Genomic DNA, 15,333 nt, shown 5'->3' on the forward strand with positions numbered 1-15,333 from the left:
ACTGAAGTAAAATTACAAGCATTTCATAAGTGTCAAAGGCTTTTATTGACAATTACATTAAGTTTATGCAAAGAGTCAATATTTGCAATGTTGACCCTTCTTTTTCAAGACCTCTGCAATTCGCCCTGGCATGCTGTCAATCAACTTCTGGGCCACATACTGACTGATGGCTGCCCATTCTTGCCTAATCAATGCTTGGAGTTTGTCAGAATTTGTGGGTTTTTGTCTGTCCACCCGCCTCTTGAGGATTGACCACAAATTCTCAATGTGATTAAGGTCTGGGGAGTTTTATAGCCATGGACCCAAAATTTTAATGTTTTGTTTTCCAAGCCACTTAGTTATCACTTATGCCTTAAGGCAAAGTGCTCCATCATGCTGGAAAAAGCATTGTATGTCACCAAACTGTTCTTGGATGGTTGGGAGAAGTTGCTCTTGGAGGATGTTTTGGTACCATTCTTTATTCACGGCTGTGTTCTTAGGCAAAATTGTGAGTGATCCTACTCCCTTGGCTGAGAAGCAACCCCACACATGAATGGTCTCAGGATGCTTTACTGTTGGCATGACACAGGACGAAGACTTTTGGAGGATAGCCTGGTGTCAAGAAGGGCAGCAAATAAGCCACTTCTCTCCAGGAAAAACATCAGGGACAGACGGATATTCTGCAAAAGGTACATTGATTGGACTGATGAGGACTGGGGTAAAGTTATTTTCTCTGATGAATCCCATTTCAGATTGTTTGGGTCATCTGAAAAACGCTTCTCCGGAGAAGGAAAGGGGAGCGCTAACATCAGTCCTGTGACATTCCAACCACACACTAAAGGTCGACATGCAAGAATGTCGCCAGATACAAATGGTCGACAGGGTAAAAAGGTCAACACATGATTTTTAGTTTTGTTTAGGGTTAGGCACTTACCGGAGGGTTAGGGTTAGGCACTTACTCTGACGGTTAGGGTTAGGCACCAGGAGGGAGGGTTAGGGTTAGGCACTTACCGGAGGGTTAGGGATAGGCACTAGAAGGAACGATTAGGGTCAGGCACCTACCCTGATGGTTAGGGTTAGGCACCAGGAGCGAGAATTAGGGTTAGGCACCAACGAGAGGGTTAGACTGAAGATTGAAGATTTGGCTAACCCTCCCAAAAAGTGCGTTGAAATGGTTTTTTTTTGTGTCGACCATGTTATTGTCGACATTTTGACCATGTTGACCATTTGTACCTGTTGACCTTCTTACACGTTGAGCTTTAGTGTGTCGACCTTTTGTCCCAGTCGACCTATTGACTGTCTAACATCTGGGGGTAAATTTACTAAAGTAACAGTTTTTAGAAATGGAGATATTGCCCATAGCAACCAATCAGATTCTAGCTATTATCTTCTAGAAGGTGCTAGTGAAATGTTAAGTAGAATCTGATTGGTTGCTATGGGCAACATCTCCATGTCTTAAAACTCTCACTTTAGTAAATATACCCTATGGTGTCTATCTAGACATTGTGTACCTTTTTACTGTCTACTTGTTAATCCACACCCCTTTGCCTATGTAGGCTAATGTTCTAAAATAATATCTGTGGGGATAGCTTTACCACATAGAATGATTTACAATGTGTAAGATGAGAAGTTGTGGCCCCAACGCTTTCATCTGACCACCCATTTACATGTTGCTGCAGCTTTATATTATATATGTAATGGTGGTTAATTTGCGAGACAAATTATATCCCCCAATGCACACAAATGTTTAGGTATTTAATTCTTGTAACAATTAGATGATATTGCCCCTAGGTACATATAGAATCCACAGCAACACATACTGTATGTATGCAAAAAGTGAGTGCAGAGATGTTGACACAATGATATCTTTCTAATATATGTGTTAATTCTTGTAACAATGAAATGGTATTGCCCATAGGTATATAAAGAATCCACACAAATTTAGAAAAAATGCAACACGTATGAACATACATAAAGTGGCTACATAAGGAATCCACACAGATTTAGAAAAAAAACACGTGTGTTAATTATTATAACAATTGAATGGCATTCCCAGTGGGTACATAAAGCATCCACACAAAATGTAGAATATGGCACAGCACGTCTGTTCTGTTGCACAAGTATATATGACCAAAAAGGGTCTAAGCCAAGGGTATAATTGTAGTTAGTATACAACTGTAAAATTGGTGCGTGGCCCAGAAGATGGACAATAAATAGCAGGGTCCCCAAGTATTCTAGAGATGTAAATCACTGCTGCACACCATGTGTTACCAGTGAATGGTGGGTGATCAGCTCTCTCACCCTTACCGGGTGGTTAGAAGAAAGGAAACTGACTTCTGCTTTTGTGGAGATGTGTGATGCAGTCTGATATAACGGCAGGCTGCTAATACCCACGAGCAACCACAATGAGAGAGCCTGAGGACAGAGAACAGTGCAGGCGCAGGGGAATAGGACCGGCCGTGATGTTACTGCCAGTAGTGTGTGGTGACCCACAGTGAACTACCGGTGAGCAGTCCTGACCAGAGTTCCTAACCCGAAGTAAAGAAGATGGGAAGGCCCTCAGCGTCACACAGGTCACTTGTACTCCCCGTTACAATGTAGTGCAGGGAGAGATAGTGTGTTCCAGCTTGTAGGGCGATCCTGAAATAGAAGTACCTGGGTCTTAGTAGAAGCAGAGAAGGTGTGCAGCAGTAACGCGCCATTCTTAAGCAACACTTTTTTGGATCGGCTGTCAATCCTGCCTCACGTATGGGCCCGTATTCAATTCAAGGCAAATAGCCGAGATCCGCGAATAAAATTCGCCTGGCAGAAACTTATCTCCGTATTCAATTGCAAACCCTTATTGCGTATGCGAAAATTCAATGCAATGTAATAGGCGGAGAAAAATAGTGTAAAATCGCTATTTTGGGGTGCAAAGGTGGTGAAACCACTCTGCACCCTTGGAACAGCCCCCCAAAGGATAACTGCATAAAAAAAACTTTAAAAAAAAAGTGAGGAACACTCCAAAAAAGCACTTTGAAAAAGTGGGCGAAAAAGTGCAAAGTGTGGGTACAAACATAAAAAGTAGCGAAATAGACCTTTGGGGGGTCTGAAAGTATGGTTGAGATGTTTTTTTTGATTGCAGGTGTTTGCTGAAGGTGGTTTTTTTACGTTTCTTATAACTTCTGTCACAGTGCGCCGGACACCGGCTACCACTTAACAGGTCCGGCAGCACTGGAATCTGCGGCGCGTAGCGGGCGGGAAGTCCCCGGCGCCTGCTGCCGTGACGTCTGCTCCGGGTCCCCCTCATGCTGGCTGGAAGTGCAGGCGGCCGCGGCTCTCCTAGGCGCACACGCGCTGACCTGCAAAGTATTTAAAGGGACAGGCGCACCAAACGTGAAGTCACATTTGGCCCGAGATTTGAACTTCCTCTATAAGAGGAAGTCTCTGGCACCAGACAGGTGCCAGAGTATAGGCTCCATACCATACTCCAGCGTTCCAGTACTTACCTGATTATCCTGATCGTTGACCTTGGCTTGTTGTGACCCCTTGTACTGCTCCTGATATCTGGTTCTGACCTTGGCTACTCCCTGTGACCCGTTTACGTCTGCTCCCTGGAATCGTCTCGTCTGTTTGGTATTGACCCGGCCTGTCGACTACGTTATTCTTCTGCACTTCATCCAGTGTTTACCAGAACCAGTATAAGGGAACCTAGCCTGAGGGCCGTGACCTGTGTGTCGGACGCAGCCAAGCCCATAACTTCTTGCGAGGGTCCCTGGTGAATACCGCTGGCACATTAGACTCCGCGCCTCAGGCATAGGTCTAGCTAACTCCCTAATACGGGCTGCATCCCCAATCCGTCCGAGAGTTGTGACAACTTCGCTTTAGCAACTTTTTAATATGCTTGCACCCATTTACAAGTACCCCAAATTTGGCAGGAATACTTATTTTTTCCAAAAAAACCTGCTTTATGCCATTCTTCACCACTTTTGCTAAGATGCTAATTAGTGGCAATTGTGCAAACTAAGGACCCCAAACTGTTTCATTAGGGCTAATCGGGCACTACTACATTGATCCCCAAAGTTCCGCATCTTTTTGGGGGGTTCAGGCTCATTTACCCAATTCTGACACCACTTTTCGCCTGTTCTGACATCGCGTATCTCCGTTTTCGCGTCTTTTGGAAATGAATAGGGCGAATCGCGGGGACGTGCACAATAAGTTTCCGCAGCTAAAATACGCGATCTAGGTGAAAAGTCCAGCAGGTGAAAAAGTATTGCGGGTGTGAAACTAATTGAATACGGGCCATGGAGTCCAACACTGATTGTACCATGGGTAATTGAGACTGCAAATCAGGATGATAGATGACTACATAATCAAGAAAAACAGCAACATACTGTATATGGGGCCTTAAGGTGCCCATCCACTAGACAATTAAGTTGAGTAATTGAACGATAATGATATTGTTATCGTTCAATCGTTCATAAATCGTTTGCAAATTGTTTGCAAAAATGACCAGCGATGCGTGCTCCCGCTGGTCGTTTAGGCATCTATGATCGGCCAAACATGCTGGACAACCTGACGCTAACGTCAGGTTCAGCATGTTTGCAGATGATTTATTGTGCCTACACTGAACGACTGCTCATTCAGTGAAGGCACATCACAGACTGACAAACGACTGCACGATTACAATGTCAAAATCGTGCAGTCGTTTTGAGGTCTGCTAGTGGATGGGCAGCTTTAGATTTTATCCATCATCCTCTAAAAGGAATGTTTGCCCCATCTTGTATTGGAACAGAACAGGGCCGGACTGGGACTAAAAATAGGCCCTGGCATTTACAGCACATAGGCCCACCTTGCGTCAACACCTGGCTCCAGGCACAGACTCCTCCCTTTACTATTTCTGACTCCTCCTACTTCTTAGTCTATACAAATATAATCTTAGCACAACAAAAAAGTGTACATCATTCTCTGTATTAAAATACTCACACTACAGAGCTCATCCTGTAGGAGATTGTTACATGTGCCATAGTCAGACATTTGGTATTTGGTTGGTTCTGTTAGTTAAAGCTGGTCAAGGTCACACACAAAGAAAAGGGACCAATTGACCAAGCCCTAGCTTAGCAGATGTAGAAGATTAGATAGTGTTCACTGTAGGATTTTTTTTAGGGCAAGGGTGCTGAACGCAGAGGAGGACACATTTGTGCACACCAGATCAGAGCTGTTACTACACATTGTTGTGCCCTGTGTACATAAAGAGCATTGGTGCCCCCATCCACAACCAAAGAAGGGAGAGCGTGCAAAGTTGTTAAATAGGCTTCAACATCATCACCCTTTGTCTCTTTTGCAAAAAATGACTAGCCTGTATGAAGCTGGTGCTAGCTGTGACATCTGCGGAAGCATTTCTAGACAGGGCTGCGGTTCTGCACCACCTTTTTCAAGGCTTTGTGGTCTTGGTGCTGCTGCCTCTGGGCTTCCTCAGCATTCATTTGCTGTTGCCTCCAGAGCAGACACACAGTTTGTACTCTGACTATCCCTGTGCGTAGGAGTCGCGGCCACGTCCTAAACTAAAGGGGCGTGGCCTTGTGGGGGATCCCGATGACTCCACTCTGGGAGCAGCCCAGCATTGCCGGAGATGCTGGGCTGCACCCAGAGACTGGACTGTCAGCACTGTTGGCTCTTCTATGACAGGAGCCGGGTGCGGCAGGAAAATGTCACACTGCAGCACCTGGCTCCGGTCACTGCAGCGGAGCCGGCATTTTGGTGCCACACCCTCTAAGGGTGATACCCGGGGGTGGCCCACGCCCCCCGCACCCCCATCATGATGCTACTGCTCCGGCGTTCATCAATATCCAGTTGATGTTGCCTCCGGGCCTCCTCAATGGCCAGTTGGTGCACCCTGGTAGCTTCCTACTGAGCTGCTGTAGACTGTAACAGTGCCTTGACTATGTCTTCCACAGTATTGCGTGGTGTAGGTGGTGTAGATGGGAAGCAGAATATGGCTCTCCTAAGCATCTGACAATGATACCCCCAGGAATTACCCAAAACATAACAGTCTTTTCCCAACAGCCAAAAAAATTGGTGGTCTGTTGCTTTTAATTTTTCACGTAAATCTTTTTTTGGATGCAATTTAGGTACAATGCTCACATTCTCCACCATGACTGGCAAGATCATGGTAAGGGTGCAGTCTCTTGGGGTAAAAGGTTGCATTTGTCATGCAGCAGCCAAATGGTAGTACACCAGTTCAGGGCCTTGATAGTATCTGCATCTAGTTTTATTAGCAGCACAAAAATAAACAAAATAGTAAAAGTAAAACCTGGTTTGTCAGGCTCTAACTAAACAAATGTATTCTTTCTCTCAGATTGGAGGGAACTAACGACCCTCTCACAAAATGAAATTCTTATCACAGTACTTTCATTCAGTAATCACACTGCCTCTGACATTGTTCCCCAGGCAGTGAGTGACAGGTGGTCTGGCAATCAGGGTTGCTAATCTGCTTTTATCTACCAGACAGAAGCTAAAAAACTTGGGGCATATATATCTCCCCTTGACTACCTACTTAACATGTTGTAGTGATTATCACAATGCAGGAAAGTAAAATTTTTCCCATATCTTCTATTTATTCAGTTGGACTCTTTCCAAACATATCACATATTTTATTACATATGCATTCATCAGTTAAAAAAATAAAGATTATAGTATTTGATTACAACAAATAAAGAGATAAGACTGAAACAATATTATTTGATAATTATTTAACAACTTCCTCCTTCCTCCCCACCTTGATTTAACTTTTTCCATATGCTTTATCTATTACCTATATATACATATGTTCGCGATAAACTCAAGAACTACTGAACCGATTTTGATCGGATTTTAGCTGAAATGTTCCTTGAGATCCTCCAGGCTCCGGAGGACCCCAGTGCAGGAGAGGACTGAAAGACAGGGAAGGGGTGGCCACCACACTGCTTGCACGACTCTAAGCAGGCAGACTGACTGATCTCACTGACAACCAGATGAGAGAGACCCCATCCACATAATACTTTATTCATCGATTCAGTATCATTTAATAAAATGAATCACTCAGCATCATTGAATAAAATTAATAATCACTCGGTGGGTAGGCACTTTTAGGGGTCGATGTTCTAAGTCTTGGAGGGAGATAAAGTACCAACCAATCAGCTCCTAACTGTCATTTTTCAAACACAGCCTGTAAAGTGACAGTTAGGAGCTGATTTTGTGGTACTTTATCTCCATCCACTTTATCTCTCTCCAAGGCTTAGTACATAGACCCCCGCAATCTTGAAATAAAAATGGATTGAAAAATTAGGAATAGCCCCCACAATCACCCCACCAATAAGGGTGGCTGTCTGCCACCCTTACTTCTTGCACACGCATGTTAAGTTGTGCATCCCTTACATGTTGTTAGGGAGAAGGAGAGAAGGGGAAGGTGGGCACACACAAAGGTGATGAAAGGAGAGGAACGAGGAAGGATGGATCATTATGATTTATGGGCCGCACACAATAAGTTTATTGTTGGGGTTGGGTCTCTGACCACCACATTTAACTTAATGAAGGGTTCTGGGCAACTCTAAAACCCCCTATCTGCGCACCTGATGATTACCACAACAAAGAAAAATTGGTTTTAGTGAAGACAATGTTAGAACTTATTTGCAATTTATTTAGCTTGGAATTATTGAGCACTAAGAAAACATTTTTGGGGACATATCATACTTACCTACCTTTATAAATCTCTTCCCGGGAGAAGCCCGGGTAAGAGAAGCAGCAGGGGGCCGATGGGGGCGGGGCCTAATGATTCGCGTCATTAAGCCCCACCCCCGCATGGCAAACTGCCGCGATTGGGTCAAATTTACATAGGGGGCGGGGCCAAATGCTGTGATTCATGCAGAAACACATCTTAAGCCCCGCCCCCTTCACGGAGACCCGCGATCGCCGCGGGTATTCTCCTCATTCTGCCCACTTCACTAGGAAGTGGGCAGAATGCAGGAGAAAAGCCTACCCTTCCGGGGGTGCAGGGGGTTACCCGAAAAATCGGGAGCCTCCCGCGAAAACCGGGAGGGTAGGCATGTATGGGACATATATCTAATCCGCTGCAAAGCAAGAAAAGAAAAGTCATTGTCCACATCAGATTCTGACATTTTTCTTATAAAAGCAAAATGTGAATTATTGCTATGGTCAACATTACCATTTTAATTTGCATCAGTCATAGAGTTTACATTGAATTATTGGGCCAAATGTAATAGGGTTTGCGTTCTAAAAATGTCCGAGTTTAGCAGTAAACTCTCACATTTTTAGAACTCTGAGAATGTAATAGAATGCAAGAACATGCTAATTTGTATGTCTCTGGCATTCCCACAACTTGCAATGACAAAACACGTTTTGCCATTGTGAACATACAACTTGCCCTATGCAATAGGGTCCAAGTTGTAAAGATGCACAATGTGTGCAGCAAAACCATGAAAAAATACCATCCCCGGGCTCTGTTGAGACCGTCCTGGTTCTTAAAATACAGGGCAAAGAATGTGTCGGGTTCCCCTGTATTTTAAGAAAATAATGTAGGGTTCCCCCGTATTTTTATCAACCAGCACCGGACTTTTTCTAGCGGGGGTGTATTGCCACAGGCGGGGTACCCTTTCACCAGGTCCCCCGGCCAAAGCATTTACACCTGACCATTAGTCAGCACAATACAAGGGTTTCCCCCTCTCCAGGGAACCCCAGGCCTGGGTTGATTGTGTAAAAAGGATGAATAATAGTGTATTTTACAGTAGAATTAGAGTTCCTAGCGGCCACCCCTGCATGCTGGTACTTGGAGAACCACTCAAGCATGCGGGACATTAAGGGCACGCTGGTACCTCTAGTCCTTTAGAACTCTGACACTGTATGCTTGCCCATATGATGAGTAAAATATAATTGAGAGCTGTTATGCCCAGGGGTGGAGTCTTTGCTAGCTCCTGTGCTGCGCCATCTTTCTAAATACATCACTAAAAAGAAGGTGCTGCAGGAGACGAATAGAGAGCCGGTGCACCACACAGCAGTCGATCCTGGGTGCAGGGTGTACAGTGCGGGGCCCCCCTGGACCCATGGGCCAGTGTGCATGCCTTCCCCTGCAACTCTCCACTGTCTTGTGACTAGCTACACCAGTTGCCCTGTACTTATTACTATTTGTCCGTGGTTATATTGCTATGTTTGTATTTGTGCTTTCTACAATTTACTGTTGTGCATTGTATTTGTTCTGATTACTGCATTGGCTCTTACAACCTCTTGTATGGCCCTGTGCCTAAACCATAAAAGATAATAATCATTATAATAATAATCATAATAGTCAATGCACAATCAGGAAATCCTAAGCTGGTTCTTAAAAGTTATGATACTCAGTGACCACAATTAAATGTTTCAAGGCTTATTACCACATATAGTAAACCTAACTTACCGTATATAATTTTGTGTCACTCACAGCAGATGCAACAGTAACTCATGACAACCGTTATTGTATAATGTCTCCCAGCAAATTGAAGTATCACCGTAGAGATACAATATTATTTTACAGATTCCTACAGCTTTTCCATGTGGCATATTAGGAATTTTCTCTCCACCCATGACCACTCCTGGCTGCTGCTAATTGTATTTATGACATAAACATAAGTGAGGCTGCATTTCTCTCACACAGTAACAGTAACACACACCCTCTCCATTCAGTTGGGGAGGTGACACACACACACTGGCAGAGCTTGCTGCAAACCCAGCCTCGCTCTCATAGACAGCAGCAGCAGCAGCTTCCACTGCCCCAATCCCGGGAGGAGATAAAGGGATCAGACTGCTGAGCTCTCCGCAGCAGCAGCCCCAGGACTAGCTGCCTGCCGGCTACAGCCTGTCCATCTTTCCTGCCCTGACCCTGCTCCTCTCACTAATAGGAGGCAGGGGTAGAGGACGTGGGGGGAGATGTCTCTTGTCGTCTGCTGCTGGTAGGAGCCTTCCTCGGAGAGCATTGTTTTGGTAACTCAAGGTGCATGTTTGGCTGCCAGTGCACCCACCACAAAGGGACTATGAAAATGATCCGCTTGAGGACTGCCAGTATGAGATCTTTAAATATAGAGATGAAATGCACCATCCGGCTGCTGGACGACACCGAGGTCTCCTGCAATATACAGGTATGGGATTGCTATTATGTCACAGCCTGGGGATGAATGGGTTACAGGGCAGATGTATGATTACACTACATGACTGCTGCTGGTCTATAATAAAAGCATTGGAATGGTTGCTATGGTCAACATCACCATTTTCCTTTGCACCAGTGACTTGTATTTATTATGTTGTGTGGATGAATTGTAGCACTCATTGTAGGACAGTGTTTATGAATAGAAGGACAGGGGTGTAACTACAATACCTGGCTAATAAAAGAGCTTATAGAATGTATGTATGGTCACACTATATGCCTGTATGCTGCTGCTGTGGGTGCATTTTGTATATATTGGGATCATGAAGAGAACGTTCCCCCTCCCGCTGAATAAAAGTTAGACATTGCGGATAACTGTTCATGTGTTGGAGAAGTTATAGAGCTGCAGACATGCTGCAGGCACAGGAGCATAGGCAGGACGCGGGACACCTGTGACTGTTGCCATGTTGATGTATAGACACCTGCATAATAATAATACAGCCAATGTGTTACACTGTGCTCATTACCTCACATAGTACCGGTTTGGAGGCTGACAATGGAATATGAGGCGGGAGTGGTGACGTTTGCCAGTCCAATATATTCCACTTGTATTCAGAATACAATACAGTTCTTCGTAGAAAAGAATTCAATAAAGCCCAGCTATATTTACATCCATCCGTATTCCCGACACGTGAATGTGCACCCTGGCGCCACCCTGTGACTACACTCACTAGGATCTGTCTTGTTTATAGACAGCAGGAAATAAAAGATTCTGCCTTAGTGGTTTTCTTCCAATTTTAGATAAAAAAAAATATATATATATAGATTTCCCATTTGTATAAAAAAATCTGATTGTAGTGTATAAATTACTTAAAAATATGTATGTCTATTTATTTTTAAGGATCAATATGGCTGGCATTTTTATGGACTTGAGTAAAATACATTTAACCCCATTAACCCCACTACAGTGAGGTCAGCGATGCTATGGGGAAAGTATTGAAATGCTGTAGATTTTATGCAGTGATTACTATAGAATTTGGCACCAGGACCTCACTGCTGGGAGATGTTATTTTATTAAATAAAATTTATGTTACTTTTAATGCACTGTACACTAAAAAATAAATAACAGACAATACACAACCTTTCCTGCTATTGGTGTCAAGTGTTCAGGCTTCAACACCGGTATTACTGAAAGTCTGTGTTTATCTTCTTGATTAATGGGGATATGTATCAAAGCTTGATGTGAGATACAATTATGAGATATATATCACCAACCAATCAGCTTCTAACTTAAGCTGGGTACACACTGACAGATACATTGACCGATCAATTGTTCGGTTAATGTATCTGTTGCCCGTTGGGCAGTGTGTACCCACGACATGTCGGTGAGCATCGGCGTTCACTGACATATCGCATTGGCTGTCTGCAGACATATCCATCCATCGGCAGGTGTGGACCACCCGTACACACACAGCGGCAGCCGCGAGGAGGGGGGCGGGACACACACCCCGCCCGCTGGGACACGCCCCTGGTCGCCGGGACCTGCGGGCAGGCACAGATGATGGTTGTTCAGTGTGTACAAACAAACATCATCTGCAGATATATCTGTATAGTGCAGGGGTCAGGGAACTTTTTTACCTTTTACCTCAAAATATATTTAGATACGCCGACATTACCCCCTTGATTTGAAAGGAAGGAAATCATATAGTAGTGCCCCCATATAATGCCCCTGTAGTAGTGCCCCCATATAATGCCCCGTAGTAGTGCCCCCATATAATGACCATGTAGTAGTGGCCCATATAATGCCCCTGTAATAGTGCCCCATATAATGCCCCTGTAGTAGTGCCCCCATATAGTGCCCCTGTAGTAGTGCCCCCATATAGTGCACCTGTAGTAGTGCCCCCATATAATGCCCCTGTAGTGCCGCTTGTACAAAAAAAACCACTTACCTTAATCCCCGCTCCTGCATCCGCTGCCGTCCTGTCCGCCTGGCTGCTCCTCGGAACTATGGGAGAGACTTCATCAAGTCTCTCTCATAGTGCGCATGGAGAGAGGCGAAGCTGGAGTTCAGAAGAGAACTCCAGCCTCCGGCTTACACGGCGCTGCAGGGAAGGAGCCGGGCGCCCGCTGGTAATAACATCTCAGCGGGTGTCCGGCCTAGAGCCTCCCTGCGGCACAGCCGGGCATGCATATGAATCAATATATGCATGCCCAGCTGTCCGTTCATTATCCCCAGGAATTTAATTTTTACCCCATGTGGGGTAATTTACCCCTGTTCCCTGACCACTGGTATAGTGTGTACCCACCTTTACATTTTGCAGGCTGTGTTTAAGAAATGATAGTTTGGAGCTGATTGGTTGGTGATATATATTTCACAATTTTATCTCACATCAAGCTTTGATACATATGCCCCTTGATTTTTTGGTGCTAATAGTTTATATGTAGAGCACATTAGTCAGGTTATGGTTTGGTGACACACAGATACACACTTTATTTTGTTATTGCAACTACTTTTCCATTATACATTTTGACAGCCAATGACACATTCTGCAACCCCTGTGTTGTTGTCACAGTTCTCCAAGCAAAGCCTTTTAAACAAACCACTGAACAATTCTATCCCATTATAACAGGCTTTATTTCTTTATATTGATCTTGTTTACAGATTCTCTGTAGTGTAAAACAGTAGTGTACAACTTTTTTTTTAATGTTAACTCTAACCCCCAGAGACAGTTCTCAAACTGTCCTGTAATACTGACAATCGGGGGACCCCTAAAAAGATTTTGGGACCACACACTCTGGTCCGAGGAAAGCTTGAAACCATCAGGAGGGAAATTGCAGACGTTTTTGTGTGGTGAGCCTTTTGCACCAACTTGCGGTGTATATATATGGGATATAATTGTATGTTTGAGCTATCGGTGCAGAATAGAGGAGTAAATTTAAGAGGCAGATACATTTATGTCTATAAGCCAAGGCTTAAAGAGTTTGCAGAATGTTCTGCAAATCATGTATGCACTATTTCACTCACTACAGATAAACCATATATCTATGTTGTTAGTGAAAATAAAGTGTTTTTACATCTAATTTGCAAAGATAGAGATTTAGGGGCATATGTATCAAAGCTTGATGTGAGATAATATTGTGTGATGTGAGATAATATTGTGAAATATATATCACCAACCAATCAGCTCCAAACTATCATTTCTTAAGCTGCATACACACACAACGATTTTTTTAATGAACGATTTTAGTAAACGATTTTTTCCCTTGAAAAAATTAACTAAAATCGTTTACTAAAGTTGTTCATTTACTAAATGTCATGAACGATTTTTATGAACTACAAACGATTTTTGCATATTCCCTTAATGAAAATCGTTGAGTTGACAAGTCTGACTAAACTACAAACGACAAACTACAAACGTGAACGCGCATGAACGATAATTGTTCATCGTTTGACTCAGAAAGTGAACGATTTTTGCAAACGATTATCGTTAAACGATATCGTTTAACGATAATCATTAAAAAAATCGTTGTGTGTGTATGCAGCTTTAAACACAGCCTGCAAAATGTAAGTTAGAAGCTGATTGGTTGGTGATATATATCTCACAATTTTATCTCACATCAAGCTTTGATACATATGCCCCTAAGTATTTAGCCTTATTATAGGACTACTTTGATGTAGAACTTTATGAGTACTTTGTTATTTTCCATGATGATCAGCAAGAGATGTGACAAAAGTACTAACAAGCCTGTTTGTGTTTTGACCAGAATGTGGTAGGTGAATATTTATCAAAGCATTACCAAATATGTAATTTAACATTTGTCTTTCCCATATAAATCATCAACTTAATTGTCAACCTTTATATGATTTTATTTTATTGTCCTGTGCATGTGGCTTAATATGCTTTACAGCCATACATTTATTTTATGGGGCTAAGTTATTGGTTTACTTTGCCCTGTGACCCGAGACAACTTAGCTGTGCCCCCTTTATTGGATACAATTGTACTGGAATCACATCAGCTGTCAGGTCACTGTCTGCCAGACAAACAGCACGTTCATCTCCAGAGATACTCATGAAAATAATAATAAAACAATTATATACAGTATATATATTGTTTAATAAATGTTTTCTATCATAATGTGATATTTTTGCATATGTGAGAATATTGTTTACATGCTTGTAGACGTAAATGATGTTATGCATGGCATCATTTTATATCCAGAAAAACACTTTCATGAAAATAACAGATTTAGGGGCATATGTATCAAGCTGATTTTTACATAAAATTATGAAGAAACTGCAGTTTCTACATAATTTTATGAATCGATCCTATGTACTAATAGCACAGTGCAGGAGATTCACAAATATCTCCGGCAAACTGCTAATTACAGTAGCACTGCAGATCACAGTCCCCATTATTATCAATGGAGACTACTTTCTGACCCCTATGTACTAAACTACAAAAATCTAAGCTTTTCGGAGTTTAGCCACTGTAGTTTACACCATCTTCAGATGGTATAAAACTACTATGGGGTCTCCAGGGGAAGGAGAGAGATCTTTTGATCTCTCCCCGCACCCGGCCAGCCCTGGAAGCTGCCACTATACTTCAGTGAAAGACTTCTCCTATATGCCGGGGATATAACTCACGGGGACAGCGGTTACCGCAACCGCTGTCCTTGTGAGTTCCCAGTAGTGCATAACCAAGATAGTTTTATAAAAAATTAAAATATCTCCGGCGAGTTGGAACGTTAATAATCGCGGCAGTACCGTGATTATTAATACATAGACCCCCTTAAGCCTCTCGACAAGCAGAATGTTTAACCTGTGCTAATCACCACCTAAAGTTTGTTTTGAGTCGCCAGCCATCGATTTTTACAACAAATACTTTTTAAATTTGTAGAGATATCTTATATCAGCTGTAATCAAACCATTAAATCATTTTATAATGTTAAAAATGCAACCTCACTTATTCTGTGGGGAAATTACAGAAGGTGACATTGGGAAAACAAATGGGTAGATGTTGAAAATAGCTCTATATTTCTCAAAACCTCTTTGTGGCAGTTCACAAGTGCTGTGACCTTGTCTTTGATAGACCATGTTTAAATGCAAGTCCGTACCATAATGTCAACAAATGGTAAATTCCTCTTAGCATACTGTACATATTGGTTGCTTTGTAAGACTTGAGAATGCTTGTTGCCCTAGCAA

General features: G+C 43.0%; 1 protein-coding gene across 1 annotated transcript in view; it reads left to right on the top strand.

Moving 5' to 3' along the window:
* Nucleotides 1-9,825: 9,825 nt before the first annotated feature.
* The window catches only part of FRMD3 (FERM domain containing 3), a 247,169-nt gene continuing 241,661 nt past the window's right edge, over nucleotides 9,826-15,333 (top strand). Inside the window, exon 1 of the mRNA XM_088470113.1 lies at nucleotides 9,826-10,124. Coding sequence (XP_088326239.1) covers nucleotides 9,984-10,124 — 141 coding nt within the window. The 5' untranslated portion in view covers nucleotides 9,826-9,983. The remainder of the gene's footprint in view (nucleotides 10,125-15,333) is intronic.

The sequence above is a fragment of the Taudactylus pleione genome, unplaced genomic scaffold (genome assembly GCF_031769625.1).
Source record: "Taudactylus pleione unplaced genomic scaffold, aTauple2 ptg000095l, whole genome shotgun sequence".
Taxonomy (NCBI): domain Eukaryota; kingdom Metazoa; phylum Chordata; class Amphibia; order Anura; family Myobatrachidae; genus Taudactylus; species Taudactylus pleione.